At 40.1% G+C, this 18,587-nt stretch overlaps 1 protein-coding gene across 7 annotated transcripts in view; it reads right to left on the reverse strand.

Moving 5' to 3' along the window:
- LOC129623203 (catenin alpha-2) overlaps positions 1-18,587 on the reverse strand; it is a 674,017-nt gene that overhangs the window by 156,933 nt on the left and 498,497 nt on the right. For 6 of the 7 annotated variants that reach the window (XM_055540375.1, XM_055540376.1, XM_055540383.1 and 3 more), the window contains one exon: positions 12,135-12,338. In XM_055540375.1, the coding sequence (XP_055396350.1) occupies positions 12,135-12,338 (204 nt within the window). Of the gene's footprint in view, positions 1-6,428; positions 11,022-12,134; positions 12,339-18,587 lie in introns of those variants that run through there. The other variant, XM_055540380.1, reaches the window with a different exon arrangement.

Below are 18,587 nucleotides of genomic sequence, written 5' to 3' on the forward strand. Positions count from 1 at the left end.
GTGAAGATTAATAATAATAAATAACACTTTGAAACCATCGAGAAAACTAAGGAAAAGGAAAATTATGGTATCCATCTCTGGGTATCTATCTCTGAATCTAATGATGTTGATTAAGTTGGGTGATTCCACCATGCTGGCCTAGTCCAAGAGTTAGAGGCATGAGAATCCCCTGGAAAATTTGCTAAAATATAGTCTCAAGCTCCATCCCTAGAGATTCTATTATTTTCAAACTGGTAGGGCCCTGGAATATGTGTTTTTCAAAATCTCCCTATGTGGTTTGATATGTAGATAGACAGAAGGATCGCTAGAGTCATCAGGGAAAAATGTGGTTTCACTCATCGAAACAGTGCCCTAGAAAAGTCACCGAAACAACCCAGAGCAAAAGTCCAATTCAATGTGTGAACCGAACTGGCAGAGGCAAAGCTCAGAGCTGACGCTACACATCTGTCAGCTGCAGCCCAACCTGCAGAGTTACTAGAAACTGAGGTCAGCGATTAAGTCATTAAGAAAGAAGACTTTGAATAATCTGTGAGACTGCAGATTTTACTTTTGGCTGTTACTGAGAGCCAAGTCTTTCCAAGGATGATAAATCATCTTTTTTACAAATAGGGGAGTAAATGTGTTGGAAGAGGTATGTTTGAGAAAAGTGTACTTTGGGATAAAAAAACAAAACAGCTATCCTTCAATCAATAGCTCACAGGTGAGAGGCAGGCTCAGCTTTGCCTGTCTGTTCCTAAGGAATTCAAAGAAGATTAGCCAGCCAGATTCTCAAGTCTCCTCTGAGATCCTGAATGTCCAGGCTGAATAGTATATAGCTCCCTAAGACTACCCAGGAGATATTTTTCACTTGCTGCTTTCTTACAAAAGTATTTATCCTCATTCACAAAAAGAAAGCCCATTTTAAACCCACACTGTATTAAATTGACTCTTGACTTAATCCAATAACTTACTACATCAGGGCTTCCCTAATTTGCCTGTTCATAGAAATCACTTGGGGTACCTGCTCGAGGTAGAGATTATCAAGCTTCTCTATAGGAAACTGTGATTCTGTAAGTCTGGGCTGGGCATCTGGCGACAAGAGTGTCTCATTTTTAACAGCTGAATTATGATGCTTTTTTTTCTGTTGATTTCTCTCTTAGCTACATACACAAACTCCTTGTGCCTGATAGGTGGTGATGAGTTCAGTAATTTCCAAAGTTCCTAGTCCAGCCTGTGGAATTCTGCAGAACTGAAAACAACTGAGCTCCACCTAGCTCCTCACATTCATCTCCAACAACTTATGCCCAAACAGGTCACCCTGGATAACACACTTAAAATCGCAGAATTAAGAGTAAGCTGCTTGAGGAAGCTCTTTGAGAAGCAAGTGACACGCTTTGTATCATTTTTGTCTCTCGTGATAGTCACCAGGAACATCTCTAGGCCTTTCTAGAAAGAATTGATGGTGGCCTTAAGTATACCTCTGACTATAGGGAAATGTCTGGGCACCTTAAAGTGAGTCATGAAGAAGTCAAGACTAGTTAACCTTAGCTCATTTACTTATAGGTTTATATAGGGGGTAGAGCAGAGGAAACAGGTGAATAATTTTGTTCCGAACAGGGGATTCAAAAGACTCAGAATGTATGCAATCTGTTGCTAATGCTCTGCTGCTTCTCTCTCTCTGCCCCCACCCCTCCTCCTCCTCCTTCTTATTCTCTTTCTTCCTCTGACGAGATTTATGATTGTGACTATGATTATAACAAAAGAAGAGGATACAGGGTTGTCATTTACCCATTCCAAAAATATTTATTCACTATTCTAGGCAAGATTCTCTAGAGCCTAAGGATTGTGAATAAGACAACATTCTTCTTATGGGAGCTTAAAAATTCCAGTGGAATAGCAGACAGTAACCACACAAAGAGATGCTGTAATTTCAGAGGCTGGCAGGTGCTATAACAGAAATTAATAACTGAGATGACTAATAACAATATTTGTCATTGTTGTTTAGTCACTAAGTCATGTCTGACTCTTTGTGACCCCATGGACATGGCCCACCAGACTCCTCTGTCCATGGGATTTCCCAGGCAAGAATACTGGAGTGGCTTGTCATTTTCTTCTCCAGGGGATCTTCTCAACCCAGGGATTAAACCCTCATCTCCTGCATTGGCAGGCGGGTTCTTTACCACTCGTCCACCAGAGAAGCCCAAGAATAACCTAATCTGCCTGAAATTTGAAAGAAGGGCATGTACACAAAGCTGGAGGAAGAACTTTCCAGGAGGTGGTATGTACAAAGTTGACAAAGCAGCAGAGTCAGGTGTGTCTGAAGTACAGGGAGGCATCACACTCTTGAAACACTTAGTTCTTAGAGTGTAATAGTTTCCTAAAGGAATCAAGAGAAACTTTTCAGCATAGGCTCAAGGCAGCATTAAGCCCAAGCATGGAGGCCCAGGGAGCTTATCTTTGAAAGGTTTCCCATGTCTTTTGGAAACAAAGGAAAGGCTTATTATCTAGGCTTTTGGTGGTATACAGCCTGCTGCTCTCCTGACAGTTGTGTAAGGTCTTTCTTGAAATACCCAAAAGGCTCTCCCAAGAAGATCAATTGATGGATTGTGCTGTCCGGGCTGTCTGAACTGGGACAGCCAAATCTGATGACTTGGCAGGGAACTCTGTCAACAATCTTTGCTCGTTGACTGAGTCAGAGACAGCCCCTTCCTGTCTCATGATGTTACTAGGTCTTCCTCATCATATTGATTGACCTTGTAAGATTCAGGACCAACTTTCAAGGGCTCTGATAAGGAGAGAAGCTAGCTAGAATTTTAAGCACGGGACTTAATTTTGCTGTTAACACAGATTTTTGTTTTCACCTCATGTTTCATTTTAGATTTTCTATTCTTTCTGACACCAAGAGGAGCTCCTTATAGAAATCCACTGTAGATAAGGTGACTGACATCTATCCAGGGAGACTGCTGCAACAGACAACCTGCTCCTACTCCAGAAGGGCTTCCCAAGTGGTGCAATGGTAAAGAATCCACCTGCCAATGCAGGAGACGTGGGTTCAATCCCTGGGTTGGGAAGATCCCCTGGAGAAATAAATGGCAACTCACCCCAGTATTCTTGTCTGGGAAATCCCATGGACAGGTGAGCCTAGCAAGCTATATACTACAGGGTCACAAAGAATCAGACACGAGTTGGCAATAAAACAACTCCAGAATTTATCAGCAGCACCACTCTAGACACTCTCAATGACCATGTCTCTTTCTTCATTATCTGAGGCTGGTGACAAGTAGGAATCTCCTGTCTGAGCCCTTCAAATAACTGTGTTTCTCCACCACACAACCCCTAGTCCTGCCTTCCAAGGCTGCCCCATCCACTCTCTTGTTCCATGGTCACATTTGCACTGTTCTTTTTAAATTCTTCAAAGATGATTTATAACAAGTGTCTAATGACTGCAAATCTTCACCCTTGTAGTTCTGATCTTACTGGTTGCTTTTGCCAACTGTCAATCATAGCAGCGTGTTTCACTTTGTTTTCATTGACTCTGGAATGCCAATTTCTGTTCCTTGTAACTTTATCTGGAAATTCTTTGAGGACTGTGTTTAAAGTGTATTCCTCTAGAGAGAGTTGGTATTTGCTTCTGCCAGGTACCTGACAACTCACCACCTAGAATGACTTAAACTTTTGAGAAAGTAATAGAGATTCTGATCTCAAAACTGAGTGATTTTGAGTTTGGGGTTAGAAATTCTTGGTGGCAGAGGAGGGGTTCTTCTTTCCTTCTTTGAAAAAGCCAAGACAGCATATATTTCTATTGTTTCTCTCTACATGAAAGTTTTATTTTCTTAGCCCCTGCCCTCAAAGTGTCACCATCTGAAAACCCAGGCTTTACACTGAGGTCCCTAATCTGCCTCGCCATCCAGCTGGGTCACAGACTCTGCCTTCTGTTCTTTACAATTTGTGCCATTGAGAACTCAAGTCTAGGCCTAAAGAATCTGCAAACCTATCTCTAGACTATTGTATTCTTGTCAATTCTTACCTCTGAGTAACTCCTTTATATTCTTGTGAGTTTATCCATGCATTGAAAAGACGTTTAAGAAATTATACTACCAGGCACACAGGTGTAAAAGGAAGAAAGGGAAGGGGCTGGAGGAGAGAGAGCGAGCCCGACTGCTCAGAACTGCTCTTCCTCCACAGTGAAGTCACCAGTAAGCTCCTGGAGTTGATATGACCTCCACTGCTCAGACTTAACTCATTACAGAACTAAGACTGGAGGCCTCATTTTGATGGCAAGGCTACCTATTTAAACTCTGCTAAACTACCCACAGTAGAGAACAAAGGAATGTTTCCTGTAAGAAGTACTATTCCTGGCCAAGGAGATTGTATGTGAGACTGCACAGAGAATTGACCTTAATGATTCAAGTGAAACAGAGCTAGTTAGACCCATCTGTCCTAGGATCCTGTGAGCCATTTAATTGTATGTATGAGCTAATGACACATAATAGCAAATATGTATGGCATACTGTACATTTCGAAGGGTTTAAGTTCCCCACCATGACAACTGCCTCATACCATGAGTCCTTTAAAACCAAGGAGATCCACCATGTCCCCACAGCGTGGATGTTACCTGCAACTGTGCCCCACAGTCACAGTGAGACTGTGCCCAGGTCACCCTAGTGTCAGTCAGCAACCTGCCAGTCTGGCTCTCCTCCTGAGGCCTCTTGGAACATTGTTATGCTCTATGGGATGCCTGAATCCAGCACAATATCTCTTACACTCTCACCCGCATTATTTCCTTCTAAGGAACATGTTACCACCAAGGTTGAATATGCTCCCACCACCTGTGCCTGAGTGAGTGCCGGCCAGCATGACCCCCATAATATTTCCTTGGCTTTCTGAGATCCCATTCCAGCAAAGGAATACAATAAAATATATGAAGAAGGACTCAAAAAAAAGAATAAAAAACTGCAAGACACTGTACTAGTCCCAGTGTACCTCTAGGAGTCACACTGAAAACTGCTCGGAAACAGGCAAATAGGATTGCAAATGCCATAAGTCAAAGACAGAAGCCTCATAAGCTATCCAGATGACTCCCCATCCCAAGCATATTTCATTGGAAGAGTAGGTTCAAAGGATAGTTTTAGGTCTGAGAGAAAGGGCTGGTAAACTACATTTACTCTTTCAATGTCTGAGCAAGAACCTTCAACTGAAAAGAAATTTTAAAGCTGTCTCTTCATGGAAGCAGATTTGACATGAAAAGCATAATAGCATAGATGAATTTCAGCCTCAAAATTAGTAAAGATGTGAGCACTGAACATATTTGAAGGCAGAAAGAAGAAAAGAAAGTGAATGTGACAGTCGCTCAGTCACGTCCGACTCTTTCTGGCCTGAATTCTCCAGGCCAGAATACTGGAGTGGGTAGCCGGTCCCTTCTCCAGGGGATCTTCCCAACCCAGGGATCAAACCCAGGTCTTCCACATTGCAGGTGTGTTCTTTACCAGCTGAGCCACAAGAGAAGCCCAGGAAGAAGAAAGAGGGGAAAAAGAAAAGTTTCAAATAAGGGAACAGCAAGAAAAACCTTCTCACTGAAGACACCAAATTTGGGATATCAGGACTCTTTCCCTCGAATGAAGATATCAGTCTTATTAAGATAATTCTTAATTTCCCCTTAAAATGGAGGGCCATTATGGGGCAAATGAACAACTTTAGGTCATATATGACCCACAAACACTTTTTAAACATTACTTTCTACTTTATTTTTAAGCCAAACCTTTTAATAGAAAAATTCAGAATCAGCCAAATTGACTTTCATGAATTTCATCCTCTCTCTTACATGATTACGTAAGGGAGAGAAATGAGAGGGCCTAGATAATACTGGAAACAAATTTTATGTTTAATCAGCAATTACTCTTATTCTTATGTAATAACAACTATTCCATCTTTCTCCTAGATTCCTATTCAGGAGAAATCCAACATTATAACAATTTTTATGACAAAATTATCTTTCTATGATTTTTCTTTCAGAAGCTTTTAGTGCCTTCTCTGGATCTGGGTCAAATCTAACTATTGAACTTGCCCAATAGCTGTCCTATACATTGCCAACTTACAGAAATTCTGATAAATGAAAATCAAATCTATAGAGAAAATCAAGCACAGAAAAACACTCCTAGACAATGTTAAAACTCAGAGGCATTTAAATTTTAGCTATAAAATGTTAATTGCACAAAATTTTCAGGGAACCCCTTAAGTACAAGAACCGAGAAGCCATGTTCTCCACGTCTTCTTACTCTGTTTCTCAGTCACACTTGGGATCTCAATCACTCGTCTCTACTGGCAGCCCCAGAAGCCTTGCCTACTTATCTTTTCCAGCATTCTTCTGTAAAAACACTCTCAAAATGAATTGCTTCTAAATGAATTATTGCATATTTATATAATAAAATGCTATGCAGTCAGTCAACATAAGGTTTGAGAATGTTTATTGTTATGGTAATGTAGTCATAATATATTAGGTAAAGAAAATAGATTACAAATCACCATTTACAAAAAGTCCACCTTTAAAACTCCAGGCAAAACATATGTATGTCTCTGAATGTATAAATATATCACTCATATAAGTTTAGAAACATTGGAAAGACATGTACAAAATTATCAATGATGATTATCTTTAGTGGGTGAGATTGTGAATACATTTTTGTCTTCCATCTTTTTTTTTTTCCCAATGAACATATATTTCTTTTGCACTATTAAAAAGCAGTGTAAAGCCCACTCTTTTCAGAGCTCCCCAGGCCCTGGATATCACTCAACATGTTCCTCATGTTCTTCTGTATGCTGAGGCCTTGGTGGGGTATGGTTGGAAGCTGGTTGGAAATGACAATTTTGAGGTCTCATGTCAGACCTCAACCCTTTACAAATACGTTCCATCTGGAACTCCCTTTACATTACATGACATTCTATAGCAAAAGCTATGACAATGACTTTACTATAAGGCACTTAAAGTAAGTATATATGGCCACATGCACTTTTAATATGTGTATTACGTTAGTGGTTTACACACTGTCCCCAGGGATTCACTTAGGTGGTTCAAGAAGTTTGAAAAAAGTTAACTCAAATATTTTGTAAAAATATAGAACTTTAATTATTCATAAAAATAAAATAAAAAATTACCTGCCACACTTTAATACTGATCATACCACAAAGTCATTCCTTTATGCCACCTGAGTCTCTGCTATCATTATGCAAAAAAACTTTAATTGTGCAATTGTTTAAGAAAATTGTAGCTGTGGATTAATTTTCAATGAATAATCTAAAGCAACCCACAGTGTTTTTGTCTGTGTAATTGAAGCAAGCAGTTCAGCATCACAAGGCACAAGGTCCAGACATATCGACTTACCACCTTTCCTCACCAAAGCTGAACAGTATACATAGAAGTACTGGATTACCACATCTCCATACAGTTCTGCATTCATTTTTTAGCATTTAAAATAAGCATTATATATTTTACATTTATAACAATGTGAATCATATTTGGATAGTTTGGTGATACAACTTGGAAATGAAATGTTTCTATTGAACTCCTTTTTCAACTTGAATCGGTCCTAGCAGAGTGTCCAGACATTACAAAGTGAGCTGTTTACAAAGTTTGCTATATCTGAGGAAATCAGGATTTTCTCTGTAACTAAAACAAGACAAGATATCAAAACTGAAGAGATCATATTAGGGCGGCTATACAAGTGCAGCAGTCATTCACACTGCCTGAGGTCCATTCTAAGGCCATAAATAGTAAGAATCTGAGCACTTCGCTACCTCTTGGCACAAGCCACCATCCTGAATGACTCAAGTGCTCCTCATCTGTCCTCCTGCTTTGTTACCCTTTGAACTCCTATGGCCTGTCCTCAACATCTAATTCAAGGCATTTTCTGCCCAATATGCTCCAAAGGCCTCCCATTTCATTCAAATAAAAGCCAAATTCTGAATAATGGTTTGCAAGGTGCTTCAGAGTCTGACACCTTGTCCTCTGGAAGACTCCATCTCCTGCTGCCCCTCACTGACTTAGAACAGCCACATGAGCCTCCCCAGGAAGGTTTCTCAAGAGCCTGACATGAAGGGGCATCCCCCAGGACCGCTGCTACCAGTGTCCCCATTCCCACATTGAACCACTGGTGACCCATGCCTCTACGGGAGACCCTCCAACACTAACAGGACCAGAAGCAACTTTTTGTGGGTGCAGCTGGACACTGTCATACTTTCCACCCAGGCAAATCTATTACTGAAGATAGATTCAAGTGCTCCTGGGGCCCAGTCCAGTGAAGGTGACCAGATCACACCTGTCCATCAAAGGCACAAGCTCTCTTCATCTCCACCCCATTGGTGCCAAGTGAGAGCGTGGGTCCTAGATTTTTGGACTGTTTCATTGTATAAGGGAAACAGAAAGTTCTGACTTTTAATGGAATCTCCCACAATTAAAATTTTGGCAATTCAAAAATTAAAAAAAACAAAAGCCAAAAAAAAGAGTTTGGCACCTTCCCACATAAGTTCAAAGAGGATTAGACCTTGCTGCTCCTACCAACTCAAGTGTAGTCTGCTCCCTCATCTCTAGAATATCTTTAACCATGTGTCATCTTCTTAGTGAACTTTTTCCAGGTCATCCTTACAACTACACTCCATGCTGCTGTTTCCTAGGTTTTATTTCCATGTTTCACTAGTCACCATCTGAGATAACTCTTGCTCAAATGACCAACTGATTGATGGTCTGTCTCCCCCACCTAGAGTGTAAACTCAATGAAAGCTGAGAATTGTGTCTATGTTTTTCCCTTCTATAACCCCAGAATCCTAGAATAGTGTCTGGTACAAAGTACCAGGCACACAGCACATATTCATTAAATAAATAGAGTACTCTAAATTCAAATCCATCACCAAATTCTTATCAATAAAATACCCTCTTTAATTGTTTCCTATCATGGGGCCACTTCTTAGATTTTTTTATGAAAGGGAGTTTTACTGCCACCAAAAAAAGCTGCATAAAATTATAAGTTTCAGATGCAAAATTATATATTCATTATATTTTAAATCTATTTATAGTACTTAGTGTAACACTGCAACAACCACACTGATGGCAATAATCCAAAGGTCACACATCCGTTTGAACAAGAGTCTCTCTCTACCCATTAGTCTCCACATATGTACAATAATGTTGTTCTATTTAAAGGGACAGTATTTTTAAGACTCTTCTTGGGATTACATCATAAACTTAATTAAAAAATAATTAAGGCCACCAAGGGCTTTCTTAAAACCATTCCAAAACCATTCTTAAAACCAGTGCTCTTGCCTGGAGAATCCCAGCGACAGGGGAGCCTGGTGGGCTTCCGTCTATGGGGTCACACAGAGTCGGACACGACTGAAGCGACTTACCAGCAGCAGACTTTTCTAACATTGTCACACTCTGTTATCATAAACTTTGCCACATGCATATGTACTTTCAGTCTTTTTTTTTCTTTTTCAAAACACTGTTTCTTTTACATGCATGATTTTGTTATATCTTCAAATCACACACATTCATTAACTTGAATATACCTTTAGGAAACATTTAACAAACAACCGATACCCTTTTGCACTCAGTGTATCCACATAGCTAAGTATGGCTCATGCCCCATGCCAATGACTTTCTCCTAATCATTTAGTGTACAGCTTCAGTGTTCAGCTCCCTCCATTTCATACCACTTGGCATGTATGTGTACTATTTTAGAACACATTCACCTTGATGAGTTAAATTTTCATCAAGAACTGATCAGGAGATTTTTAAAATCCAGAAGTGTCAGTTCTGTCTATAGCCATACCACCCTGAATATGTTGAATTTTATCAGAAGTGTCAGTTATGCCAGTTTTAAAATCTCTTCTTCTCAACATAATTATTTCTTCATCCTAATGATATTGCCTAGTATGTTAAGATCAAAATCTGCAGTGATAATATGATAATACCTTCATTTCCAAAGCTAACAAAATTGCAAAAGAAATATAACAGCATAGTCACAACTGACTAATTTTTTGGTTGCCATTAACTACAGCAGACTTTTTAGCCAAGGCATATAGATGTATAGTGGTTTTATATTAATATATGCTATATAAAAAGAAATATAAATTGAAATTGTGGCAGTAGAAATTAGTGCACTAGACATGGATTATGAAGCTGGTTTAGATGTATCCAATTTTACTTTGAAATAACCAAAGAAGTGTGAAGGCAAAGTAAATTTTATGCACTTTATATAAAAGTCAATAGTAGGTGTTTTATTTCAGGCTTTGATCCTGGTGGTTCAAAGTGAATAGAATTTGCACAGTTTAAAATTTAAGCACTATACCCACCTATGTATTATCTATAACTATATCAAAGTAGAAATCAAATTTTCAATAAAAATACAAAACATTCCTTCATCACAAGGTTGTGAACAGAAAAACAAGCACCTGGAGTCAATAAAACACAAAAAAATCCATCAACTCTGCTGAACTATGTGAGTTTATACTAAAAAAAAAAAAAAAAAAAAAACTTGTACTTGACAGGATTCTAGACAACAAACTGAAAATTACATGTCACATCTCGATCAATTCTTCTTTAATCACATTCTGTGATTAAAAGAGCACAGAAACATACTTCTTGTTCTGATATATTTATATTGAGATCTTAACCATCACTCCTGATCTCTGCAGTTTCTACTTCTGTCTCTGGCAGTAATTCTCCATTGCTAGAAATACCAGAATGCCTTCATATAAAATCAAATTCCACATATAAATCATTAGCCTGTTGCCATTCTGTTAAAAACAAACAAATAGAATCCCAGATTTTACAAGCCCTCTTTTTTTGTTATTCAAGATTCTCACAGGATGGGAGACACTGATCAGCATTTCTAGCTTTATTCTGCATAGCACCTGTAGCCCAAAATCCCAAAAGTGTTGGCCATCCTGATCCAAGACAGGAGTCCTCATAAGCAGCTGGGTACCACGTGAGTCATCCACATCTTATTCTTTGTGTGCTGAAAATGGGCAAGTCTTCAATATCTAAGAATCTGAAGGTGTATGGAAAGGAAACAGATTTGGGTTTTCATAGGGCATTCGGCACTTTTTGTTTTTCAGATCAAAGTTCTCCAGACGGTCTGGCAGAAGTAGCTCTGTGCCTGTCATCACTGACTCCTGGCTTGACCCAGGGGCCTACAGGTTGGTTAGGGATGGGAGTGGTAAGGAGGGAAGGACACGGGTTGGCTGCTCTGTCTCAGTCTTGCCTGGGGTTGTTTAAACAGGACCCAGGGTGAGTTTCAAAAGATGGGAGCAGAGTTTCAGACTCCCCATTCTCTACCTGACAACTACACAGGCCATTCCTTCAATATGTAATGGCAAGGCCTCACTACATTTTCCCACTTTATGCTGAATTCTTCCCAACTCAGTAGTCCAGAACATGAGGAATGCAGATCATTCACAGTTACGAGACCTGGGCATCAACATCACCTCTGCTGAATACATAATTCAGTGCTTTTCAAAACAAAGAATATGATTTCATCTCCTTCGTCTATTTACCAGTCTACAGGAACTACCTCATTTTATACCTGTAGGAGAGAACAGCTGTTGTCGCTGCTGCCATATGACTAGGTTTTACTAATATCCACTTGAAAACTTGAAGACTCATTCTCATAACAATTTCTAAATGCACAGTGAATCAATAAAGTTCCCCCAAATTCTATTACAGTTAGAAGTTTCCACCTTAACCAACTCAGTCCAAACATTGAGAACCTGTATTTTCTAATGCCTCTTAGGGGTGAAGATTAGCCATCCATTGCTGCCTGTGATTTTGACATTACTCTGTGCAAAGGACTTCAGAATACCCTCAGTTATTTCCAACCACCATCTACTTTTACCAACAGAAAACTTTCCTCAATCAAAGGCAAACCACTAAAACGACCCAGAAATCACTCAAGTAAATAGCCAAAGTATTCCTCTGAAACCTTTTCCACCAATCTCGTTCCTTCTGCCAACGCATTCTGAGAAATCAAGACAGAGCTCTCCCAAAGCGGCTCTTGGATTTCACCTGACTGACTCTCTCAGGGCATCTCCTGTCCTGGAGCCACCTGATCGCGCACCAGAATCTTCCACAGCGGTTGGCGCGGGCCCGAGAGCCTGGGACTTACGTTGTTCATGTACTCGCTAAGCAGGTCCTGGAGCGCTTGGCGCACCGCGTTGCACTCGGCCACGATCCGCTCGCGCCGGTCATCGCGGGTGCACGAAGAGTCAGCCATGAGCGCTGCGCCGCTAATGATGCTCTCCAGGCGCTCCTCCAGGGATGGGCGGAACCGGGCCTCGCTGAATGTCATGGGGTCCAGGATGATCTTGTTCTGAAAGGAACAGAATGTGAAAGAAATCAGCAGAGAAGAAGCGGCTACCTTTGAACCCTGATCTCAAAAAGAGAAATTTCTGAGACAAGGACTAGATTCTCCCTGGAGAATAAACCAACTACTTAAATAAAGGGTCAAGTGGCCTTGACATAGTCTCAACTTTCTGTAAGATATTTTGTCCTGAATCTAATCTTCAGGGAGAAAATGTCACGTTTTGTTTTAGAATGTGTTCTTGAGAAAAGTCTGTATCAATGGAAGGGTTTTCCAAAGAGACTGTGACACGTGACTTTTTTTTTTTTTAATTTGTAGGCATCTAGGAAAACACATTTCAGTGTAGCACTTTGGGAGACTATGAGAAGATTTTATTTATTTATTTCTTAAAATTTTATTTTCTTTTTAAACTTTACAAAATTGTATTCATTTTGCCGGATAAGCCCTAGACTAGAACACACTATCTAGTGGACAACTTAAGGATGCGTTAGTGGTGACTTGTGTACCAACTGTGTCCCCTCATTAGAAGCCAAGGGTCCCATGGCAGGATGCTGCTTGAAACCTGAGTAAATAGCATCCAACAGGTACATACATTACAAGTTACAATACCTCCCACTAGGAACGAATACTTAGCTACCTAATGCGAAGGACTGACTCATTGGAAAAGACCCTGATGTTGGGAAAGATTGAAGGCAGGAGGAGAAGGGGGCCTCAGAGGATGAGATGGTTGGATGGCATCACTGACTCAATGGACATGTGTTTGAGCAAGCTTCCGGAGTAAGTGATGGACAGGGAAGCCTGGTGTGCTACAGTCGACGGGGTCACAAAGAGTTGGACATGACTGAACAACTGAACTGAATTGAGGAACCAATGTGTTGTATAAAAACTAGATTTCTAGAAAAGGAATCATAATGTGTGTGCATGTATCTGTGTGTGATTGAGATGCACAGAAATATGCATCCAGAATTCAACAGATATATCAGCCTGTGTGAAGATCTGAGAATCATCAGGTCTATGCGAATGCAAGGTAGTGAATGGTACTAGCAAAGTAAACAGAATAAGAGCAGACCTAAGAAGGCTCAATTAATCTCAACTTACAAAGGTTTACAGAAAGACAAGAATCAAAAAGAAGACTGAAACTACAGTCAGATAGAAAGAACAGAATCTGAAGAACAATAATTCTAGCAAGTCAAGGGAGCAGAAACACTGATGAAGTGTGTGTGACCAACTGCAGGAAACAAAAGAGACAATACTGACTTTGTCCAATGGTTGGTTTCTACTGGGAACCCCTTTTCTGCTCTGAACAAGGAAGACATTCTAGCAACATTAATCCAAGTGAAATGAGCTGCTGCAGGAAATGGTTTCCTCATCTTCAGTGGTGGTGCACACTCAGACATCCAAGGACCACCATGGTGGTGATGGAGTAAATGGTCTTCCAACTCTAGGATCCTTTGGCAGGACTGCCTTGCCATCCTTTGATGTCATATATACATATATCTAAGAAAACACAATTTATCATATCTACAAATATAATTGGAGAAGGCAATGGCACCCCACTCCAGTACTCTTGCCTGGAAAATCCCATGGATGGAGGAGCCTGTTGGGCTGAAGTCCATGGGGTCGCGAAGAGTCGGACATGACTGAGCAACTTCCCTTTCACTTTTCACTTTCCTGCATTGGAGAAGGAAATGGCAACCCACTCCAGTGTTCTTGCCTGGAAAATCCCAGGGATGGGGGAGCCTGGTGGCTGCCGTCTATGGGGTCACACAGAGTCGGACACGACTGAAGTGACTTAGCAGTAGCAGCAGCAACAAATATAATAAAGAAAGCAAATGAGAGTAGGTAGTTATATCATTGCCCACCTGCCACCTGCTTATACACAGTATGTGCCTACTAGATTGCTTAGTGCTAAAAAGAGGGTGAAGATCATAAAAAAATAAAAAATAAAAAACCTTGGGTAGAATTTGTTCCCATTAGGGATATAAAATAGCTACTTAGTTATTACAAAATAGATTCAGGTATGCACTCTGGGAAAGCCTGTCCTAACTCTCCAAAGCATCCTAAGGTATTTGAGGAGGGGGGCACTTCCCTGGTGGCTCAGCCAGTAATGAGTCTGCCTGCGATGCAGGACACCTGGGTTCGATTCCTGGATCAGGAAGACCCCCTGGAGTAGGGAATGGAAACCCACACCAGTATTCTTGCCTGGAAAATTCCACGGATAGAGAAGTCTTGCAGGCTACAGTCCATGGTGTCCCAAAGAGTTGGATATGACTGAGCAACTAAGCACGTACACATGCACATGCTGAAAAGATCCATGGCTCTGATTCTCTGATTCCTGTTAAAATGCAAAACTCCATAACAGGGACATCCTTTGAGCACAAAAGCATGACATCCTGAGGAATGAATGAAGCAAGTAGTGACTTACAAGGAAGCACTCACTAAACACAGACCAGGTCTGAGGTCCACTGGAATCGTGGATTTCCTAGGAATTTACTCATTGGTCAAAGTTCTCTCTTCAGTTTAGAGGATGAACAGGAGATATGCTATTCTGTGATAGGCTTTGGCATAAAGACTACCTTCACATTTGCATTTTCTTAGGTCTTAGAAAAAGGACAATCTTTACTTAACTCAGAATAGTGTTACTCAAATCCTGTCCCTTGTGCCCAAGTAGCCTCTCAAACAGTGTCAAAAAATCACATGGAAGCCTCAGTACAGTGGACGGCTTTGCAGCTAGAGGTGTCCTGCCCCATTTGCCATCTGTTCTAGAGCTGTGTCTGCAAGGACTCTTCCCAATGGGATCCATATGTGTTCTCTCTCCCTTTCTACTGCTTTTCAGATGATGCATTTATATATATATATATATATTTTTTTTTACCATGTAACATGCATTAAGTACTGATACTCTAATTAAAGAAATAACTAATCAAAATATAATTAGGCTATTATCCTTTATAAGGATTACTGATTTTTGAAGTACTCTTTTATAGAAATTCCTATTAACATAATACAGTGAAAAGTATTTGTTCTGCTTTGAGGTTTCAGGAGACTCTTCAGAGTTATGTATTGGCTTGAGGATAGATTTTTACTAAATTTTTGGACTAAAAAATATAAAGAAATGCCAACTTGATAGAAATATACTGAGGTAAATTTGAACTCAATAAAGGCAACTGTAAAGGTTTCTCTGCAGAACAAGGAAAATGTACTATTGTCGTTATACTATTACTTCTTAAAGTATTTTCCATGGAATCTGAGCCTAGAGATATAATGTTGTGATGAAAAATTACGTTTTACTGGCCATATATTTTTTGGAAATACTGAGTGGCCCAAGATACATTAACACATGAAATGCTTTGGGGAATTCTGCATTAAAGAAGTCAGTTGACTGCAGCATTCCTCAAACCTATTTGAGCCTAGAGGGGGTGCCCTTTTTAAATACATACATTATCTATGAGAACCTAAGGAACACAGTTTGGGGATCGTAGCAAGAGAAAATTTACAGCGGCAGCGGAATGAGCTCCAAACCTCCATGGCCCAGGGCTGTCATGAAAGTAAATGCACTGAAACATTGAGCTTGAAAAACTCTGCATAAAAGTTACACTATTCATCATATTTCTAATGGAATTATTCATTACTTATAGATCACAGGGGAAAGGCTTTAAAAAAAATCTCCCTGGAGAAGAAACAATAAATTTACAGTATTTCTATCTATATCCATGGTGGAGATGGGGAGCACCATGATGGATATGAAAAGCTAGAGGGGAGAAGCCTCTGAGGGGAAAGAAAAGGCCTAAAGGGCAGTACACATGTGTGTGTGCATCTGTGTGCATGCGTGTTGGGGGGAGGGGTTGGCTGTGTGTGTCTTATCTATGAGAGGTGGGTTCGGGTTGTGGGTAATGGGTATGGGGATAAACTGGGGGCAGAAGGCATGGGTTGTTGGGGGGTGTGTGTGTGTGTGCATGTGTTTGTTTTCAGAGAACTGGAGAGCTCTCAAACAGGCTTTAGGAAATCAGAAAAGAATATAAAAAAAAGAAGAACCAGATGAAGTCAGTGGCTTAAGGACTAAAGGATAAGACCATCTACTGTTGCCAAAGTGATAGGAAAAAACAAACTCCTAGAGCTGGATCCTGAGCAAGAAATTCAGAGAATGAAAGTCTAAGATGAATGTAGGAGTGCTGCTTCTGAATTATTTGGGAATGACTTTAAAAAGAAACACTTAGGCAAGTTCTCTTTGCTAGCACACTTGGGGGTCATTTCACATCAGTATATACATCTTATTTTCTAGCATCAGCTCAGCGGGTCTTCGGCTCTCTATGCGGCTGCCCTCTACTGGCCAGAAGGCGCTCAGCAGCAGCAGCACCCAGGATCAAACCCAGCTCCTGGTCACTGAGGGAACATTTCACAGGTAACATGCAAGCACCAAACAGAGAACAAGCAAGGCCAAGGATTCCCGGCTCTCCCTTTATGACAAACATGTGCTTCCACAAGAGGATTTTATGCTGTTTCCAAGTGTACAGGCTTATTTCTTTTAGTCCACTGAGATTTTACATTTTAAGTATCTAAGTCCCTTGTTTGCATTCCTAAAGCTCATTTAATCTTTTTATCCTTTTGATATTTAGTTCATCTTATATTGTCATTTTAGTTCATTTTAAAATTGTGGGACTGCATGTTTTTTACTTTATCTTTTTCTTCTTTTTTTAAAATAAGGCTTACTTTAATTTCTTTTTATCTTGTCTATTTTCAGACCCTTTATAATAATTGAACTGCATATCTTGCATAATATTTTGTGCTTTGTGATTTTTACTTATTTTTATTAACATCTTTACTTTAAAAATCACTGTTTTCATTCTGACAGTTTATAGAGTGGTAACTGGAAAACATGACCACAAAGACAGAAGCCACAATAATTCACTCCCAAGAAAAGGGGGCTAGGATCCTCTTCTACCATCAAGTTGGTGCCGTAATAGTCTCTCTCATCTTACATAACTGATTTCCCATTTTTTTTCCCAATGTTGAACTGTATAAAAGTTTTAACTTGAAATAATTCAGGGAACCATATATTTTGAAACTACTTCCCAGAATAATATATTCACCTGTACTCAACCCACATAAAACTGTTACAAGAGCACTGTTTTTAAATCACCCCTATCATCCATTCTCTTTACAAGGACTCACATGATCTAAAATTTCAGGAATACACCCTGATGCTGAGTTATACTTGCTGCAAGCTCTGACACCATAGGGTGCAGCAGAGAGACCAAAGAAGCTGAACGCATTTCAAATGGTTTGACAGGTCCACAATTCTGTGCCCATGATGTTACCACCTCCATCTTATTAAAGAGGAAGATGGTGACAGATATGTTTCTCCCTGGACATCCAGCTAGGAGACAAAGACACCTGGCTTTGAGCACAGGGCTTTAGATCTTAAGTTTAGTGTTTCTTCCACTGTTTCAGACTGCCCATATTAAGTTAAATTGAGTCTAACAAATCATAATTATAAAAGTATATTTCTTATTTAAAAATAAATAAGTTCTCTGAATCCAAATATAATGGTATAAGTATCATCTATCATACTATCTTCTTTTATGGCATTTGGGTTAACTTGCCCTTCCCATGGATAGTTGAAAGTATAGCTATTAATTCAAGAAACAGGTGCCAGTTACTTTAGCCCAGATCAAAGAATCCTTTATTTCAAGAGGTTCACTGTCTAGTCAAACATTAAAAAACAAAAACATGTTGAACCAACTGTAATTTGAAAAATATACTCATAATGTTAAGGAATGACTGAGTGATGGGAATCTGCACAGTTCAGAGGTTGGAGGTAGACACAGAGATCTTCCTGGAGATTATTCCTTAGTTGAGACATAAAGAGTGACAAGCAGTTGACCAAGCAAAATTAGAGGCAATGGAGACAGAATAGGAAGTGGGAACAAATGCACAATATACAAAGTGTATCACAGTATACCAAGTGTATCAGAAGCAATTTACTGAAGCTGAAGTGTTAAGTCTGAAATCACAGATGTGGTGTGCCATGAAGGGGCCCTAAGCAACTCTCATTTAAGAGAAACTTTTGCGTAAACATAGTTAACTGACCATATCCACCTGCTGCAACTATAGATCCACCAGTTTCACAAGGAGTCACATTTGACCCCAGCAGCCCCTGTCAATCCCAGAGCCATTTCCTGTCTAGTGGGGACTTCTTGGGCAGGCAACCTCTGCTCTCGCTCTAGCCTCCTTACTGGCCCGGGTGAGACCCGCTCA

The sequence above is a fragment of the Bubalus kerabau genome, chromosome 11 (assembly GCF_029407905.1).
Source record: "Bubalus kerabau isolate K-KA32 ecotype Philippines breed swamp buffalo chromosome 11, PCC_UOA_SB_1v2, whole genome shotgun sequence".
NCBI classification, from domain to species: Eukaryota; Metazoa; Chordata; class Mammalia; order Artiodactyla; family Bovidae; genus Bubalus; species Bubalus kerabau.